Here is a 20,332-nt window from a genome sequence, read left to right on the forward strand (position 1 = left end):
AGACCCTTTCAGACAGATAGAGAGGTCTAACATAATGTAACATGACTTCCAGGATTGGACGACTCATGTTACACCACAGGAAAAGATTGAAAGAAATGTATGCAACAGGTATGAATCTATGCGGAAGTGTAGGGATTCAATGAGAAATAGGCCGCATTGCTGATTAGATTGACGATCAATTAAGAGACCAGAGAGGGCTAGGCAGAAATCAAGCTCCCAATGACCCAGTTTTCAGGTTAGATGACCAATGATGAGGGGGACAACAAAGTGTGCAAGGGCGTCTGCAGTCCCTTATGATAGCAATCCTAGTCGATATAAAAAATGAATCCCTAACTCTCGACAAAGGTGGCTAGTCCTATCAATGTCTTTAAAATCTCTAGGAAAATGAACAAATAGAGAGGCGACACTAAAAGAAAAAAAAAACACTACAAAATAATGGGGAATGAAGGAACCAGGAAGGGTCGAAACTCGTGATGTTAGTGGTGGGCAGGGCTGTAGGCAGATGCAACTTGGCGCGCGTAGCCTGCCATCTAGGTCCCCTGCACGCGGAGTGCACAGAGTGCGCGACCTGGGTCACACGACTTGCAATTGGTGACAGTGGCTGACAGTTGGGTGGCTGTGGCTGCGGTGATGCAAGGTGGTGAGTCGGCTGAAGGCGATGAGCAACATAGGCATCCTTGGAGAATGGCTCCAAGAACCCCAAGAAGTGACTATGGAGATCAAGAAGCAGGTGTGGCAATGAAGTCGTTCTTCCAACCGAGGGGTGGCTCGACGTGGTGAATCTTATGACGTGGCAATGTGCAGTTTCCTCGCAATCTACTCTAGAAAATGGTAAAGGGGTAACTCCCAAAGGGAGGAGGGTGGGATCCCAGATGAAGAAATCTTCAAATCTTGAACTTTCAAACGAACTCCAAGTGGCTTCTTGGGCATGCTATCTTTACAGAGTAAAGAGGATGCCCAAGTGGGCCGAGTTAGGAGAAACCATCCTGTGAGAAGGATTTCCCCCTAACCGCCCAGCAATACATGCAAAAAATTAAATGATAACGGTTGAGGCCCAAAACACAATTACCCATCCGATAATTCATAAAAAAATACAATAAAATAAAGGCAACCAAGGTGACCGCTGCTAGGCCCTATACTTGAAGCTTGGGTCTCGAACGTCAGTTCAAGCTTCTCGGGGTGGTTGTTCACGCACCGTTGTCCTGCTAGTTGTATGGTCCCCCATCATGACAGCTCCCCTTCCAGCTCCCAACATCCCTTCAAGAGTCCTCGTCATCACCTTTTCTATGACAAAGATCCCATCAAGTTTCAAAAAAACCATTTAAGTGTTGAGTGCGGTTCTCTCAACCCAACCATCAGCTAGACCCAATCCAACGACTCTAGGAAAGCATTTGGATTGTTCAGTGGTTCCCCCCATCGCCGGCCTATACCAGCCGGCTGGTGAGAACGACGACAGGGGGGAAGAAAGATGAGTTTACCCCAGCCATCCGATCTCCCTCATTTGGGTCCAATGACTACGATTAAGTTGCAGCCACGGACCCCCATGTGTGTCAAGTCAACATAGTTTCTGTTATTAGTTCCCCTTCTAATTGATTCCTTGGGTTGCCCCACCATACCTGGTGGCTTTCGACAAATGACATGCTGTCATAATAGAAAGTAATGCTAAATAGCATGAGATATAAAATGGACCGTCTGATCTCCTTATGAATATGAAAGAATTGAAATTAAAAGTAAATTATTTGAGCATGAAAGATTATGTAATGCATGACTAGTACTTTGGTATTAACTGAAGCTAATATCAATGACATGATCAAAACTTGATTTTAAGTTAACTTTCCCTGGCTCATTTGGGATTCATCAACCAGCTTGAATGGTAGGTCAAGATATTTAATTACTAATATATACACTGAAGTTCCATGTGTGTAGAGATTTAGAGGAATAAAATGGTATGATTATCAATGGGCTGGAGCATTTTGTGAAAAAATTAAAGCAGTTTCAGTTGTAGGCCTCAAAGTAGATCGAAGGGCACGGTCTATCTCTTGGATCCCTCAACTAACCCTCCTAACTACCTATATAAAGAGGATCATTAAATTCCCGTGGAACATTTTAACTAATAAGAAGAAAGGAATAAATGGCATAGATAGAAGTTGTGAAATAAAAGAATGGAATTTAAGGAATCATGCCCATTTACAAATATCTTCTCTCCCTCTCCCTCTCTCTCTCTCTCTCTCTCTCTCTCTCTCTCTCTCTCTCTCTCTCTATTTACCTCATTCTGGACATCCTCTAATAGTGGTTATATGAAAGGATAAGACTCCCTCGGATATTGTTGGTTCAGTGTGCCTGATGTAAGTATTTTCAAGAATTTACCCTTTGCTCATATTTTTCTTGTACGGAGAAAATCTGATCCTGGTGAAAATAGAAGCATTAAATTATAGGAAGAGGCTTTGGGAGCTGAAGACATGAGCATCAGCACTATATCAACCTAAACCTATGTTTTCACCATTGTGACTATCTATTTTCTCCACCTTCCCTTTATTTTATATGACTTTCTTTTTCATTGCAAATTTTTCTCCAGTTTAGCTCTTCATAACACGTGAATTATTGGGTTATTTTTGTTACCTTTGAATCTTTATGCATTAAAATAATTATAAATGTGTGTTATCAATCCTAAAATGATTAAATCTATTTTTAGAGTGATATAATGATTTTTGTGGGTTTATGTTATTTTCAATGAAAATTTCGGATACCATACTATTTAAAAAATTGATTTTTTGATTCAATATATATATATTCAACTTTAGATTCATGGATATATTAATTTTATAAGTCAAAATATAAATTTTAGTATAATTTTTATTGCTTATTATTTATTGTATAATGATTTCTTAATGTATTTACATCTTAAAATTGTGCCACGTAATATGTGGCCATTCAATTCAATTAAATGATGACCAATTTAAAATCATAGTCAATGATAAGCTGTATGAATGATTGCAAAAAACACAATTATAGCATTGTAAATCAGTGTGAGGAAGTACCAGCATTGATGACGGGGAGAGGAAAAAAATAGACAGCTAGGATTGATCCAACTTCAAAGCTGGATATCTGATGATCCAAAAAGCCAATTAAGCTAAAATTTTGAGGATGCTTTTTTTTCACCCCTCTTAAACTTTCTTCTAACTCATGGGGGATGAACTAAAGATAGTGACTTTATGAGATTCATGAAGCTTGTTTTTTGGTGTTATGGGTGTGTGAGATGAGACAATGGGGATGAAGTGGAGCTTACCTGCACTCTCAAACCATCATGATCCTAGTGGAACGTAAGAATCTATCATAGGTATCCTCTTCATACATTGGTTCTTCTCGACAACACCATCATTAGCATAGATTTATTTCACTGGTTTAGCCTACTATTGTATTGCATACATATACTCTTTATTCACGTCTTGTCATTTTCATGCCACTATCCCATTGTCAACTTATCATTCTCCTTATGCAACTCGCTCTTTATGTCAATCCTGTACATTCCCCAAGTTATTGTCACTTCATCCTCACTCTATTTAGATCTTCAAAAAACCTAATTATCACTACCTACTAAAATCACATTTGATCATTGCTCGAATCCATATTTTATATGTATCTCATCTCATCACAATAATCAATATTTAAATAATATTAAATCCTTAATCACCCTTGTGGAGATAATCTGTACTCATGATCAACCAAATTTACTTAACTGAGTACATGTTTAAATTTTTATAGATTAAACTCAAGAATACATATGAAAATTAAACCCTAATTATATGTATGTTTCCTCTCCCTAAAATTTAGTAAAAAATATAGAGCATTGCACAACTCAAGCATTTAGTAGAGATCGTACTCATCATTAGCTAAATTTACTTTAGTGAGTATAAGTTTATATTTTTATTGATTGAACTCAAGAATACCAACGACACATTGAATCCTAATTTTTGAGCTTATTACCTCTCCCCCGGTATCTAAATCATAAATTATATCTGTGTTTTCCCTCCCTAAAATTGAGTAAAAATTTTAGACTATTGCCCATTATAAATTGAGTTTTTACACCACTCAGTTGTGACCGCATCCCCATGGCTATAGATTGTGCGCAAAGTGTGCAACCAGTACTAAAATATGTATGAAAATTCTCTAAGGCTTTAAGGACTCAACAGAAATCTCTGAATTTTTTTTCTGGATGCTGATGTAATCAGGTTGGTGTACAGATCTTGTAGATCCCTCTAACTTCCCCATCCAACGTTGTGAGGCCACTGCCTAATTTTGATAACTTGCCGGCGCCAAATACTTTCACATCTGGCCATCTTTTTCAATCCAGAAAAAAGATACTTTATATTTTGAAAGTTTTAAAACTAAACTAAGACTATGAAAGAAATTAGATATTGTATTTATCATTTATATTTGATTTTACTTTAAAATTAATTGCATAAAATTTTCTAACAATCCTTAAATCCAAAAGAATATATTACTCCTTTCAAATATATGACTCACAATTTAATTTCATTTAAAATATTTAATAAAATTAATGTTTTAATGAAAAGTATATAAAATTACATAAAATTCAAAATGTTTCCTTATAATATCTTTTTCTCTAATATGTTTCCTTAAAGTATATAATTGAAAATGAATGGATGATATGACAGATTGCCATGGCCACTTAAGGATGATATGACATGTAATCATATCAACACTGTCACAATGCATGTCATCTACATATTTTTTTGCCTATAGAAAATTTTACCAAGAAAGTATCATTAATTTTGGTCACAGGGTCATCATGAATCCACTAAATCTCATATGGTTACGCATAAGGTTCTGTCTTGAGTGCCAATTTCTTCACATGTTAAGTGAATGCATACTCTTAGTAATATAGCCATCAATAATAACATATGTACCTTATTGCTAAAAATACATCGACTAAAGTAATATAAGGAAATCCTTGGTGTTCTACCACCAGTAATAGAGCATCACCACAGTATCAATCAATGGTATGTTCTTCAAATTCTTCATTTTAATAATATATATCCTCATATTCTATTGCATATACAAAATATATAACACTCCATATTTGGCAATCATTAGATTTGTCTCCTTCTCAATTTCAGTGATGATACTTCACCACTGTATTAGGCACATACCAATTCTTGGGCCTTGGGAGCTTCTATGCTATAATCAAGCCACTAAGCCTCTAAGTAAATGTGTTTGATCCTCCACTCCGTGATAGGTATCCTCCACCTAGTCTAGCACCCCTAGAAATGAAAGAGGTACACTTTATGGTGCGCATGACTTTGACCTTATTCCCATCATCTGTTCAACAGACTCAGGTGCCAAGACAAGATCAATCATTTTATCAAAATTCTGGCTGGTAAGCTTCTCTTGAATATCCTTACAAAAGTCATTTTAATATCTTGAAATGTTGTCAATTAAAGTCAACTTTCTAATTGATAAAACTCTTTCATTTAAGTACAAACATATTTTTAATCAAACATAATACAAAACCTATTTTTAATCAAACATAATAAATCAAGTTTTCAAAAGATTCTTCAACTTTTCCATTTATGAACATGTTAATTACTTAATATAGTTTGATTCGCATGAACCTACTCCCGCCAAGCTGAAGTAGAATCCCTGAACGTGTAAAAAATAATTTTATCCTGCTTCTCTTTGTCAATCCACAGGAAGTTGAATGAACTTACAACTTCAGCTAACTAGCCAAGAAATTCCTACATTTCTAGTTTACAAATAAAGTGGGGAAGATCCATCTTCATGTGATGATTAGCTTGATGCCTGCTTCTAAAAGTTGTGGATGTTAAAAAATCAAAATAATCACATAGCTTATTTCACTTGAGATATTCTCCAAAAGATCTTCCATCAAACATTATTCTCAATTTTTTTCTCTTACAAGGTTGTTCTAGAGCAAAGATACACAAAAATATTTGCTTCAAAGTATCATTTACCATCTTGATCTATTTAAGGAACACCACCATCAAATCATAGAGCTCTTCTCTACTCACAAAGCAATACCTCAAGAGAAGCATCTTCATGAATGTGCATACCCTTGCCATTTGACATATTCACACCTTGATGGTGGAACCATAAACTTTATATGAATTCCCCTGAAGCAACCTTAAAGCAAGAACACCTTAGAAACACGACTTGAGCTAACAAGCCTTCCTCTACTTGAAGTAACTAAGTCTTAAATCTACATAAGTAGCCCCTTCAACCCTTGAGTCCACAAGAAGGTTGTGGTTGAGTCCACAAGGATGAGAACACTGAAAGGAGAGAAAATTTTTCTTCAAAAAAAGAATACTTAAAAACTATCCGCTCCATGGTTACAATGGAGCCTTTTATAGGTCTCTAAATATTCATGATTCAGGGTCGTAAAAAATGATGGTAACCTTGAAAAGACAACTTAAAACATTCAGGAAAATAACAGTAAAGATACAATATATAATTTCATAAATCTGTCAGACCTGATCAGAGATATTCTACCAATTTTGCCACCTATCGAATCTGTTAAAGGATATTTTGTGGCTCAAGAAGATTCAGATGAAACAAACAAGAATAACTCCACTTATTTAAAAAATAGCAGATATGTTTGCAGATTGTGTGAATAGAACATGTAAAATGATTTTCTGGGTCTCTAGGTGATTTCTTAGAAATCTAGTCAGTTTCTAAAAGATTCTCCGTCGTGGACCAACACCTGTTAATGGCATTAATAAATAAGCTTATGCACTACATCACCATTCAATATTGAAGATTAATATAGGATATGTCATAATTTGAATCGCATTACCTTTGTTTTATTTATGTAAATTAAACCGATTCTATACATGGATAAACCTTGTGCTTTTCATCTCTATGCTTGGCTCCAGGTCCTCAAATGCATTAAAGGTTCATGCTTCTAAGGACCTTTTTTCACAAAATTCTATTCTATGCCTTCAAACTTTCTCAGATTCTGCCTTCAAATCCTTTGAAGGACTTTGATTCCAAAAGTTCCGTAAGACTCCTTAGTATCATCTAAGACAAGGCAATAACTTAGTAGATCTCCACCCATAGTTGAAGCGAAATATGATTCAACTACCGCTGGTATGACGAACATATTGTGACTATCAAGCTCTTACATACACCGCCAAGAATCCTACTTTTGATCAGACAAATACATCTTAATTATTTGTCATCTTTCTTCGGCGAAAGATGCTGGAAGGTGCCCATATTGGCTAAACAAATCAGTTAGACGATTTGTTATATCTCCATTTCTCAATGGCATCCTCTCTAAAATGCTCCTGAAATAATATACACTCTTGGTCATTGTCGTGTAGTCACTCTAACGTCTGTCAAAACGAAGCCCAAGCTGAGTGGCCTTCTTTATGTTGAAGTTCTGGTCTAACTTTTTTCTTTTATGTTGATTATTTTGACTCTTTCTTTCATAGGTGCTTGCTAGAGTACATGGGCCCATGCGTATTGTCAATTTATAAAGCTTTTGCAAGTGGGTTCGTAGATTTGGAGAAGAGAATCGGAAATTTCCCCTCATCTGCAATACAGCCATCTAGTCTTTTGGAGAAGAGTCAAACCATATCTCTCAAACGGTGACTCTTTGTCTTCCGCGACAATGGCGTCAGATCTCAGCTAGTGTGGGAACCACCCTGGTGCAGCGACTTGTCATCAAACCTTACCGGTCAAGCACGCCACTACGCCAACCCACCTTGTCCAATCGTACCCCATTATCAATGCGCAGACCCTTCTCTTTCTTCTTCGTGTCACTTGATCCAGGCTCTTTCGGTGCGCCAGATCTCTTACGTCCCTATCAAATTCCCTTGTTCCCCAGTTGAAAGAAGGTCTCTGATAGGTCTTCGTATAGAAGCTATCAGATAGGAAATTACACGCGGAGCTGCCGCAGAGCTGGCGCAAGGACGGAACTGCAGCGCGCTAGATAAAATGCCTTCGCTTTGCTATCCGGAGCTCTCGGATATTCGTCTCTCCGAAGTAATTTTCTACGCAGTGTGTACTGTAAACTCTAGTTCGTCTCTTTATAACTCCACCTCTCTCTCTCTCCCTCTCACTTAATACGTTTCAATCAGTCAATTAAAGAGTTTATCTATCTATCTATCTATCTATCTATCTATCTATCTATCTATCTATCTATCTATCTATCTATCTATTTATCTATCTATCTATCTATCTATCTATCTATCTATCCATCTTTCTATCAATCTTTCTTTCTTTTTTTAATAATAATATTTAATACATAACTGTTTATTTTTTCCATTTTCATAATTTAATAATTTTATTTTATTTATCTATCATTGTTATTTATTATTTTAGTGGTTGTACTACAGTTTTTATTAATCTCTTTTTTAGCTATATTTGAGGCTATCATTTTATTTATCTATCAATTTATCCATCTATCTACATATGAACATTGATTAGTATAATAAACAAATTTAATTATTTGCAGTCATGAATTGCTAGTTTTATGAAACCGTGAGTCTGAAACCCACTATTATAATAAAGAAAAGATCATCCCCCCGTATTTTATTATCTTCCAACGAACGATGTACCATCACTTAAAAGGTATTTTCTTTTATCCATAAGTTCATGAAAGCAGGGAAAGTTACAATGCAATGTCCAAACAATGCCTTTGCTATCATGCGGCCGAGCAATTATGAGCCGCCGAATCTTTCATGTTCGAATCAAATTAGTCTTTTATAGAAAGTCAGAGACGATCAAACTTAGGCAAGTTGAAATATCTATTTGATCTGACAGTAAAAAAAGGGCAACTATAGAATAAGCGATGGGGGTCCACATAGATGCCTTGTCCAAAGAAGAAAAGTCGGCATCTTTAAAAGGCTATGCATACCGAGCAGGATAACCGGCCCCATGCAATTAATCGAAGCAGCCAGCTACCAAGCACATTAACGGTGTGCATACATGTTCAAATTAAGGTCAAAGTACACGTGGAACTTATTCATCGACACTCGCTGAGATAATCTTCCTGGCCCACTTTCTCTCCCACATAATTCTCAGATCAAGATTAGTCTTGTTACTGCCCTGGCAGCTATAGAATAAGAGAAAGAAAGAGAGAAAGAGAGCGACAGATATATAAATATAAAAATAGATCGATAGAAAGAGATAGATATATAGCCAGAGATGTTGAGAAATAGATAGAGAGAGACAGAGACGATGGGAGACAGAGAAACGGCGAGATAGAGACACAGAGAGAGAGGCAGCGAGAGACAGAGATGGAGGGAACGGAGAGAGAGACACACAGAGAGAGAGGCAGCGAGAGACAGAGATGGAGGGAACGGAGAGAGAGACACACAGAGAGAGAGGCAGCGAGAGACAGAGATGGAGGGAACGGAGAGAGAGACACAGAGAGAGAGAGGCAGCGAGAGACAGAGATGGAGGGAGACAGAGACGGAGAGAGAGACACAGAGAGAGAGAGAGACAGGCGGAGAGAGAGGCAGAGACGGAGGGAGACAGAGAGACGGAGAAAGAGTGAGACAGAGAGAGAGAAAGAGAGAGAGAGACAGAGAGATGGAGAGAGAGAGACAGAGAGATGGAGAGAGAGAGACAGAGAGATGGGAAGAGAGAGACAGAGAGATGGAGAGAGAGAGACAGAGAGATGGGAGAGAGAGACAGAGAGATGGAGAGAGAGAGACAGAGAGATGGGAGAGAGAGACAGAGAAATGGGAGAGAGAGAGGCAGAGAGAGGAAGAGAGAGAGAGAGAGAGAGAGAGAGAGAAAGGGAGAGGGACAGAGAGAGGGAGAGAGAGAGAGAGAAAGAGAGACAGAGATGGAGAGAGAGAGAGAGAAAGAGAGACAGAGATGGAGAGAGTTGGAGAAGAGAGAGAGAGAGCGAGCGAGCGCGAGAGCGAGAATGTGGGAGAGAGAGAGAGAGAGAGAGAGAGAGAGAGAGAGAGAGAGAGAGAGAGAGAGAGAGAGAGAGAGAGAGAGAGAGGTATCGTGTTGAAGAAGAGCACTCTCTGTACTGGTCTTTTATTTCCAACTTGTCTCACTGTGACTGGAAGTACGAAGAAGCAGATTCGGTAAACTTGTCCTGGAGTTTAGCAGAGAACCGGGGACTCTTCCAGCGTGACAGCAGATCCATCCACCAGTAGCCAAATTTCCAGAGCCGCAAGGAACCTTATGTCCCCACATACCCGGACAAGATCCAATTGCATTAATCGAGGCCATCGCCAAAACTCTCTCTCTCTCTCCTCTCTCCACAACTTTCCTTGAGGCAAATCAGAGCAGTTCGCCAGTTTCCGTTACTGCTACAAGAACTGATCAACCCATGAATCAGATCTCCCAACGTGGGTGCTTCTTAAATTCCCGGATCAACTAAAGATAATTCTGAGAAACCCCGACGTGGGTGAAAACCTCGGAGAAGATAAAAAAAATATCTCTGGCTTGGAAATCGAGAAAATGCCGTTCTGCACGGGAGGAGGAGAAGGAGAAGGAGAAGGAGAATCAGATCTGGGTTCGTTGGTTTAATGGCGACTGTCCCACGGCGAAGAGGGTAAGTGAGATTCAAGGAGATGGGCTCCCTTTCGGCGCGCGTCCACTTGGGAGATCAGATACGGGGTATTACGGGTCCATTTCGTGTCGCCATTGATGAGATCTCAACTCTATCACCGGCCGCGCGTCATCTCGGCGTTGGCGGCGGGACCGTGTGGAGGTGGATGTGGCAGGTGCATCAGAAGAATTAGAATGAGGCCGCGCCATCAGATCTAGCGCGTCGGCTACGCGTCAGCTGAGGAGTGGAGGCGGACGTTTCCGACGTCAGCTGTAGACTTCTGTACATTACTGTCGAGTGGCGACCCAATGAACCACTTCCACCGCAGACGCGCTACAGATAGAACGGGAGAGAGATTAAAAGATGTGACACGGAAGAGAGAGAGAGCCGGATAGGTAGAGGAAAAAGAGAGAACTAGACAGAGAGAAAGATAGAGGGAAGGGGAGAGAGAGAGGTAGACAGAGGAAAGGAGAGAGAGAGAGCGATAGAGAGAGCGAGAGAGAGAGAGAGAGGAGAGAGAGAGAGAGAGAGTTAAGTAGACATGGAGGGAGAGGAGGGGGGAGAGAGAGAAAGTGAGAGAGTTAGATCGCGAGAAAGATGGACAGATTGAAAGAGAGAAGGGGAGAGAGAGAAAGAGAAAAATAGATAGATTGAAAGAGAGAAGGAGAGAGAGAGAAAGACAGACAGATAGAGAGAAGGGAAGAAAGAGAGATAGTGAGAGAGTTAGACATATGGAGACTTGGAGAGAGAGGTGAGGAGGGGAGAAAAAATGAGAGAGTTTGATGACGAGAGAGACAGGCAGAGAGAAAGAGGGAGGGGGAGAGAAAAAGAGAAAGATAGACCGATAGAGAGACTGTGAGAAGGGAGATGTAGAGATAAACGGATAGAGAGAAGGGAAGATGTAGAGATAGAGAGAGAGAGAGATAGACCGATAGAGAGAAGGGAAGATGTAGAGATAGAGAGAGAGAAAGATAGACCGATAGAGTGAAGGGGAGAGATAGATAGATAGATAGAGAGAGAGAGAGAGAGAGAGAGAGAGAGAGAGAGAGAGAGAGATTCTTAAGATGACAAGGTATTGCGTCAGGTAACAGAAGGAATGACCGGGGAAATTCAGAGCTGATTCAACTGGGATGGCCACAATTCTACAACGCAATTCAGACCGCAACTGCATAACCTTACCAGCACCTGTCGGCACTGTTAATGAATACCAGGACGATTCAAGTTGGTGTTGGTGGCTCTCTCCCTCTCTCTCTCTCGCTATACTTGACATTCGATACGTCTCCACCGCAAATTGCTCTCTCTCTCTCTCTCTCTCTCTCTCTCGCTCTCTCCCTCTCTCTCTCTCTCTGGTTCTCTCTCTTCCGAAGACTGCCAACGCCCAGATGCCGTCCGCATTCTGGTGCCTTGACACGTCCCACTCACAAAAAATGTTCCCTTGAACTTCTCGAGTATTAAATGGCGTCCTGCGGTAGATGAAGAAGAAGAAATGTAAGAATCAAACAAGACTTTTCCGCGGGAGCAGGAGAGAAGAGAGAAGGATAAGATTCAGCCAACGCCGCACATGTGAAAGAGATATAGAAAGCCGCCTCGCCTCTTCATTGCTTAGCCGACGTTGTCCGCAGTGTTCGATTAAATTATATTTATGAGACAATATCATCAAAGAGACGTCGTCAACGGGACTAGATCTGATCTGATCTGATCGGGAGGGGAGACCCTGGACCACAGATAGCGCCATCGACGACGTCCTCCCGGCATAAAGACATCATTGTCATGACTACCCGAATAATATCTCGGCAATTTTCGTTAACCCAAGATATAAACATGATAAATAAAGCAGAGGGAACACAGATTTGTGGGTAGACGCTCTCCTCGTTTCTCTCCCCTCGTATCTTGAACAAGACCAGGTGACAGCGAACGCTTGGGTAGCCGCCGGTGTTGTTGCCGGGTTTCGGAGAAAGCGATGGCGCCACGCCGGTTGTTTTTCTTTATTCGGCCCTCTTTATCCTGACGGCGTTCATTGAATGAGGACTGAGGTGAGAGAATTTCTATGGCGTAGAATCCAGGGGTTTAATCTTGAAAACAGCAGAGATAAATCAGGATTGGTCGTGGGATTTCTTCGCCAGTACGGGATACTGAATACGATTGTCCCGATTTTATCCGAATACGAGGCAGAAGCAGTCGGAACGTGGCAAATACAGGAACTCGCAAGCGGATTACGCCAGATCAGTCGATCACCCAGATTTGAACATCGTGACAGAAAAGGAGAGTTATCGTCTCGCTCTTTAAGTTAGAGAGAGAGAGAGAGTGGACCGGAAGAGCATCTCGAGATCTAAAAGGCTGTATCGAATATTTTTGTCGCTAGCTTACCTGAGACTTACGTGAAGAAGTGAAATTTGTTTTTATATATGCCTCGCCCCCATCTGAGTTCCTGCGACCTCAGACTCTCCCCCCTTCCGAGCACAGTCTACCATACGGAAAACGCCCCTCTATCTCAAGATTTTCTTTCCTTCTTCTCCATCTGATACGATTTTCTGGTCTCCCCCAGTTCGAAGATTTTCTGTCTCTAGAAAAAAATGATCTTCGTGCGGAAAGCTGGAAGGACAAGGACCATGGCGGCCGCCGGTGAAGAACAGGCGTAGCGAGAACCCCCGCCGAGCTCTTCAGAGATGCTTGCAGGTACGGGAATTTTAGCCTTCCCTGTCTCGCTCTTCTCTGTTCTTCTGCTCAGTCTTTTGATTCAGGAATCGGGTACTTCTCATAACCCATATCCTTCCTGGCTATCGGGTCGTTGATTTATTTCAAGCTCGTACTTTTTCAATCTTTAACGGTGTCTTCAGTCCGCCGTTTCGATGGGCTTCTTCTTCGATCTTTGGACAACCCATCTCTTAGTTTCTTGGAAACCTCGCGATAAAGTTCAAAAAAATTCTAATTTTCGTTCTTTTGTGGACCAATTCCCATCATTTGGCAAGGACGATATCGGTTTCTGAGTCCAGACAGACATAATATTTCAGGCATGGGAACAGAGCTACAGTTCTCCCAGAGCTTCTTCACCCCTCTGCCAAAGAGCCATGGCGTCCCACTAACCATGACCTTCGAGAATCCTGATGTCAGTTCATCTTCCTGGAGCAATCTTCAAATCGAAAGCTCCCGTCGTAATCAGCCCATTGACACTCTCCAATGCATCAAAGAATCTGTCGGGAAGACGATGCTCGAGCACGAAAGAACCTTCAGATACCAGGTTAAAAGCTCATTTCTTTGCCGTAATCATCTCTTGATCCTTGGGATTAACCTTAATGACGATGATAGGTTAGAGAACTCCACCGCGTGTACAAACTCCAGAAGCTGTTGATGAGCCAGCAAGAGCAGGATCGCTCGCGAAACGAACAAGTCGTTGACATGGGTCAGCGCATCGAAGAGGAATGTGACCTGGAGCTCAGCTTGGGAATCGGCAAGAGGAAGAAGAAGACACGTAGCGGATCACTGTCGGACGGCGAGTTGGGATCTAAACCGGAATCGTCGACTACCAGCTCGAGTTTCGGGGCCGGGTTCGTTTCAGGCAGTTCCCTCTGCACTACCCATTTGTAGATGTTGACATGCGATTCAGTTGGGCAAATGCCAAGATCGTCTGAAATTACTTGATCTCCAATTGAGTCGCCTGAACAAGTCGAGGACTGGAATTTCATGCGATTATTAAGAGTATCTTGGAAATTAACGGGTAATCCTAATGGGTGGCCCGAGTTCTCCCTTGTTTCCGCGTCTCTTTGCCGTCTCGTTTTCTTTTCATGCGTCCGTCATCAGTCAGTTGATTCTGTCGCCATCAAGTATTAGATTTCCGCTGACTTGTCCTAAGCAGCCATTATTCGTGCCTTCCACCAAGACTCGATTTCGACACGTCGCAGTGTTACGACTCTCAAGAACGCCTTCCCGGCTACTTCTCTACTTCTCTCTCTTTCCCACCCTTTCTCTCTCTCTCTCTCTCTCTCTCTCTCTCCCTCTCTCTCACATTCCATCTCCCCCCTCTTCCTCTCTTCCTCTCTTCCTCTCTCTCTCTCAATTCCTCTCTCCCTCTTTTCCTCTCTATCTCTCATTCCCTCTCTCCCCCTCTTCCTCTCGTCCTCTCTCTCTCTCATTCCCTCTCCCCCCCTCTCCCTCTCTTCCTCTCTCTCATTCCCTCTCTTCCCCTTTCCCTCTCTTCATCTCTTCCTCTCTTCCTCTCTCTCATCTCCTCTCTTCCCCTCTCTCTTTCCCCCTCTCCGTCTCTTCCTCTCTTTCTCTCATTCCCTTTCTCCCCCTCTCTTCCTCTCTCTTTCTCATTCCCTCTCCCCACACTCCCTCTCTTCCTCTCTTCCTCGCTCTCTTTCTCTCATTCTCTCTCTCCCCCTCTCCTTCTCTTCTTCTCTTCCTCCCTCTCTCCCCCTCTCCGTCTCTCTCTCTCTCTCTCTCTCTCTCTCTCTCTCTCTCTCTCTCTCTCTCCGTCTCTCTCTCTCTCCCGCTCCCTCTCCCTCTCTCTCTCCCTCTCTCCCGCTCCCGCTCCCTCTCTTCCCCTCTCCCTCTCTCTCCGCCTCTCTCTCTCTCCCCCTCCCTCTCTTTCCCTCTCCCTTTATCTCCGTCTCTCTCTCTTCATCCCTGCCCCTCTCCATCTATCTGCTTCTCTCTCCCTCACCCTCCCTCACCGTCTCTCTCTCCCGCTCCCTCTCTCCCCCTCTCCCTCTCTCTCCCCCTCCCTCTCTTTCTCTCTCCCTTTATCTCCGTCTCTCTCTCTTCATCCCTGCCCCTCTCCATCTATCTGCTCCTCTCTCCCTCACCCTCACCGTCTCTCTCTCCCGCTCCCTCCCTGACTCCTCCCTTTATCTCCGTCTCTCTCTCTCTCTCTCTCTCTCTCTCTCTCTCTCTCTCTCTCCCCCTACCTCTCTTTCCATCTCTCTCTCCCTCTCCTCTCTTTCAATCTCCTCCCGTTTCTCTTTTTCTCTTGCTTTATCCGTAAATGTTCATCACCCTTTCTCCCTATATTTCTCTCTGTCACACACCGCCTACCTCCATCTCTCTATATCTACCACTCGTAGTTTAACGAAAGGGAAGAAAACATCAGATAAAACCGGTCACTCTTTTTCTCTCTTTCTATAGCTGATCCTCGTAGTCTACTAAAAGGGAAGAAAACAGCAGAGCAAAACCAGTAATTCCTCCTCTCCCTCCATAAGAATACATATCCATTTCCACCTCTCTCTCTCTCTCTCTATAAAATCTCTCCAATATTATTCATGTTTTGAAATTAGGTTGGAGAAAGCTGAACACAGAGGAGAGAAATGAACAATGAAGGGAGATTGTCGAAATCGTGGCACAAGGAGACAGAAAATGCCAGAAAAACCATCTCTATTTACTAGGAGGTTTCACTTTCCTAAATACGTGGAGAAGCTCCAGTATAACTTCATAAAACACCCATACGATTTCTAGCAGTCAGCGGAAGGGAAAGAATGCAGCAGGAAATACCGTCTATTCCCCCCTCTCTCTCGCACTTTGACTCCGTCCATCGTAGTCTACTGATGGGAACGGAAGCAGGGGGCAAAAAACCGTACATCTCTCTCTATCTCCCTCAGTGTACATTTCCCTTTCTCCTCTCTTTCTCCCTATCTAGTTTAGTAGTATCTGCCTGTCAGTCGCATACTTTCCCGTTACTTCTCTTTCTCTTTCTATATCGCGTGTTCTACTTTCCCCCTCCCTGTATCATTCTCTCTCTACCTCTCCCTTATATATCGCTACTAATGTCGTAATCTACAGTACGGGAAGAATGAAGAAAAGAAAACCAGTATTTCTTCCTCTCTCTTTCACCGTCTGATTCTATCTCGCTTTGTCTCTAGCCATTACTCAGTCGTAGTTAATTGAGAGAAAAGGAACTGCCTGCAAGACCGATCGCGGGTCACGTCCAACAGTTTCTTCCTGGCCGAGTATTCGAGAAAACAAGATGAAAACCAAGACGATTTTCGGGAAAACAATGAGAAAAACAAGAAGATTCGAGGAGAAAAAGGGAGAAAATAAAGAGGACTTTCGAGATAACAATGAGAAAAACAAAATTCAAGAAGATATTAAGTAAAACGTGAAGCTCGATTACTCCCGAGGACCACCGCCGGTTTTGTAGGAGGGCTATAATAGGTTGTAAAATAAATCGCAGAGTTAATGAGTCACCTTGTTCGCTCTAAGATAACATTCAAAACAGCAGGTGTGTCATCATATCACTTGCCACGCTTCACACTGTTCAACTTGACTTTGCGTGTCCCATCTTCATAGATGATCGCTGTAAAGGAATAAGAGAGATAGAAAGATACGTAGATTGATGCAGAGATTAAAAGAAAGATACTTAAATAGGTAGATATATTATATCTATTGGTAGATAAATAGATATATGATAGAGATATCATATATATATGTTGAGAGAGAGAGAGATGCCAAGGAATGAACTGAAGCCGTATAATTAGTTGAGGAAGTTAGGGAGTCGGCGGGGGTTTTCCTCTCAGACGATTATGGTTTTATACAGCTACTCTTTGTGGTATCAAACTATGAGAGGACTGAGAAGGATGGCATTGGATTGTGGAAAAAAATGTATTCATATTTCTTGAGGTGCCAAAGAATTATTCGGATCCATCTCTCCAATGAAAAAAGTACAATTACATAAGGATTCATAATGTTACTTGACTGTAGCTTCTATAACAATAACTTAATATCTGTTAGTATTCCGTGTGACGCCGCGCTCTTACCAACCCATTTATAGATCAAGAAAATAAAGACTTTTCTGCCGTGGCCTGGATTCGAGACCCTAGGAACTTTCAAGTTTGACGATTCAGCTTCATTACTCGTAACCGCGGGAGACCATGAAATAACTACACGGACAAATAATCTCCGCGATTCACTGTTGCTCCCCGATAATCTTCGGGAACGATGATGAGGCCATTGCCACGGCTGAGATACACGAGGAAGAACAGTCATTGAAAGAGTTGTTCATGATGGCAACACTTTCCTGGAGTGGCTGTAGCTGGTAGGCGAGAGAACTCCTTAACTCCCTCATCTGCTGCTTCTGTGGTTGATGCCTCTCGTTCAAGAAAAGAAACACATCCGAGTTGAAACCGATCCCATTCAGTCTCCGAATTTTAGCTTTGAGCTACCAGAAGCCGCCGCAGGAACAAGAACCATCGCGGAAGTGGTGAAACCTTAGGTTATCCCTGAGCACGATACCCCGCTCGGCAATGGCGGAAGCGAAGCACATAACCGAGTGGCAGTCCTCGCAGACGCGCAGGTTCTTCACAATCCTTATGGTGTTCCCAGGCCGCGTCGTCAGAATCCCAAACGCCAGAGCGAGCTTCTCGCTGTGCCCCTTCAACAGCCTCTCCTTCTCCGCGTCGCCCACGTCGTAAAACACGCTCTCCAACTTGGGCAAGTACCCCGCGGCCTTCGCTCTCTCTAGAAGCTCCTCTAAAACAGCCCTTATCTCTCCTATCCTCGGATGAGAGCCACCCCCAGCGAAGAACTCGTGAAAAGCCCCGTTCTCAGTCTCCACAACGCTGCAGCCCGGGTTCTTCCTCAACCCCTTTTCTCTCATCCTTTTCCTCACTTCCGCCACCTTCTTCCACAACCCCGCCTGCGCGTACACGTTGCAGAGCACGGCGTAGTTTCCGATGGCCTCTGGTTCAAGCTTGAAGACCTCCTCCGCGGCGATCTCCGCCACCACCGCGTTACCATGGATCCTGAAACAGCGTACGACTATCAGTGATCGATCATGACTGCCGTGATCGATCAGACCAAATCAGATCTCCATTTTCTACCTGCAAGCTCCAAGTAGGGCGCCCCAGACGCCGCCATGCGCCACCTCCGGGACGGACTTCGCCATTTCGTAGGCTTCCTCCAGCAATCCCGCGCGGCCCAGCAGATCAACCATGCACGCGTAATGATCTACGGTGGGTTTGATCTTGAATCTCTCTTTCATGGCGGCGAAGTAGCGGCGGCCCTCCTCCACTAGCCTCCCGTGGCTGCACGCGGTCAGCAAGCCGATGAATGTAACCCCGTTCGGCGCCACCGAGCTTCCAGCGCTCATCTCCTCGAACAAATCGACAGCTTCTCTCGCCCGCCCGTTGGCCGCCAGCCCGGCGATCATCGCGCTGTAGGTGTAAACGTTCTTGTCAACCATGGATTTAAACACTGCGCGACCCTCGTCGATGAGCCCGCACTTGCTGTACATGTCGACAAGAGCTGAGCCAACGACGATACTTCCTCTGGCGGCGCCGCTTCTAAAGAGATTTGCTGATATGCGCGCGGCCTCGGCGGTGGCGCCCAGCTGCGCGCACGCGGAGATTACCCCCACCAACGTGACTTCGTCGGCCTTTACTCCTTCCTCCTCCATCCGACGGAAGAATCTAAGAGACTCCCTTGGCCGAGCGTTCTGCGCGAACCCTGAAATCATGGCCGTCCATGCCACCATGTCCTTCTCTGGAGCTCGATCGAAGAGCTCCGCCGCCTCGTCCATGTCGCCGCTCCTCGAGTAAGCAGCGATCAGACATGTCCAGGAGATAACGTCTCTGCAAGACATTTCGTTGAACAATTTACGCGCGAGAGGAAGCTCGCCGCAGTCCACGTACATGCAGAGGAGCGTGTTGTGCACGTAGAGATCGGCGGTGAAGCCGCCCATGGATATTATCTGGGCGTGGAGCTGCGCGCCAGGGGTTAGAGCTTTCGCAACGCTGCAGGATTTGAAGAGGGCGGAGAAGGTGAAGGAGAGGGGGCGCTGGTTTTGACGTCGCATGGCGGCGTAGTTTTTGAAGGCGAGGGGGAGGTCGCCATGCATGGCGTACCCGCGTATGAGCGACGTCCAGAGGAAGGAGTTGGGGCGGGGGACTTGGGAGAAGATTAGACGAGGGTAGGGTTCCATGGGGGTGTTGTTGGCGGCGAGGCGGCGGAGGAGCTTTGAGAGGAGGAAGCAGCTGTCGGAGAAGCCCAGGCGGAGGAGCCGGCCGTGGGTTTCTTGTATATGACGAAGGGTAACAGCGGCGTCAATAGCGGAGACGAGTAAGGATTCGGCGACGGCTCGCCTCTCGCAAGAACTGGCCGCCGGTGTGGCTCTCAGCTGAGACCGGAGAATCATTGGGTAAGTTGCTGGACAACGGCGGGTTGCGCATTCTGAGATATTTGCACCAGGTACTACCGAGGAGAGGTATTTCTACATTCTCACTATTTTCAAGAGAAGTTTATTGGGTAGTTTATCGTGTATCGACGAGAGTTTGCATTTCTGTTGCAATCTAGGTTCTATAGAATTGGCAATCTAGAGCAAATGCTTAGTGACAACATGTTAATTTTCTTGACTGGTAAGATTGCCCCAAGTTCTATCCCAAAGATTGATTGTAACTTGAACCCACACTACTGCTGTTGTCATATGCGCTTGACGAGCCAACAGTAGAGTGACGAATTACTTATTGACAGGGTAGGGATTTCAATTTGAACCTAACTTCTACATAGATGAGTGAAGTTCCTGAAATTTATTGCTAGGTATGTGATAATAAATGCATAGAAGAACTAGAAGAAGCTTATATGAAAATGTTATTGTCAAATTTCTCCTAGTTCTTTAAACTTCCTTTTAAACTTGTACAATAAACTTAAATGAAATGATTTGAAAATACAGTTCACACCATGCGTGTCAAAAAATTAGGTCTTCTCAGATGTGTTTGCAAGAGCGGACACTCAAAGTGAAACGTTATGATATATGATTTTCTATTATATTTTTGTACACCATGCATGTCAAAA

General features: G+C 43.2%; 2 protein-coding genes across 3 annotated transcripts; one reads left to right on the forward strand and one right to left on the reverse strand.

Annotated features, from left to right (window-relative positions):
- Window positions 1-12,648: 12,648 nt before the first annotated feature.
- On the forward strand, window positions 12,649-14,298 carry LOC144712929 (uncharacterized). Of its 2 annotated transcripts, none has more exons than XM_078587342.1 (3): window positions 12,649-13,228; window positions 13,550-13,790; window positions 13,859-14,298. In XM_078587342.1, exons 2-3 carry the CDS (start codon window positions 13,566-13,568, stop codon window positions 14,135-14,137), a joined length of 504 nt encoding a protein of 167 aa, XP_078443468.1. In that variant the 5' UTR covers window positions 12,649-13,228; window positions 13,550-13,565; the 3' UTR covers window positions 14,138-14,298. The 2 variants fall into 2 exon arrangements, with proteins under 2 accessions (XP_078443468.1, XP_078443466.1); XM_078587340.1 differs by having other exon boundaries at window positions 12,672-13,228; window positions 13,564-13,790.
- A 3,118-nt stretch (window positions 14,299-17,416) lies between these two features.
- On the reverse strand, window positions 17,417-19,719 carry LOC144713191 (Pentatricopeptide repeat (PPR) superfamily protein). Its single transcript, XM_078587706.1, has 2 exons — window positions 18,364-19,719; window positions 17,417-18,285 (listed from the first exon to the last, which is right to left on the reverse strand). The coding sequence occupies exons 1-2, from the start codon at window positions 19,674-19,676 to the stop codon at window positions 17,703-17,705; spliced, it is 1,896 nt and encodes a 631-aa protein (XP_078443832.1). The 5' UTR covers window positions 19,677-19,719; the 3' UTR covers window positions 17,417-17,702.
- Window positions 19,720-20,332: the final 613 nt, after the last annotated feature.

Source organism: Wolffia australiana, chromosome 15 (genome assembly GCF_029677425.1).
Source record: "Wolffia australiana isolate 7733 chromosome 15, ASM2967742v1".
In the NCBI taxonomy this organism is placed as follows: domain Eukaryota; kingdom Viridiplantae; phylum Streptophyta; class Magnoliopsida; order Alismatales; family Araceae; genus Wolffia; species Wolffia australiana.

Bases quoted from the DNA above. Each gene is read 5' to 3' on its own strand.
- LOC144712929 (XM_078587340.1), top strand. The intron at 13,791-13,858 runs GTTAAAAGCTCA...TGACGATGATAG, and splicing joins AAAGAACCTTCAGATACCAG to GTTAGAGAACTCCACCGCGT.
- LOC144713191 (XM_078587706.1), bottom strand. From the start codon at position 19,676: ATGATTCTCCGGTCTCAGCTGAGAGCCACACCGGCGGCCAGTTCTTGC. The intron at 18,286-18,363 runs GTAGAAAATGGA...ACGCTGTTTCAG, and splicing joins GCCCTACTTGGAGCTTGCAG to GATCCATGGTAACGCGGTGG.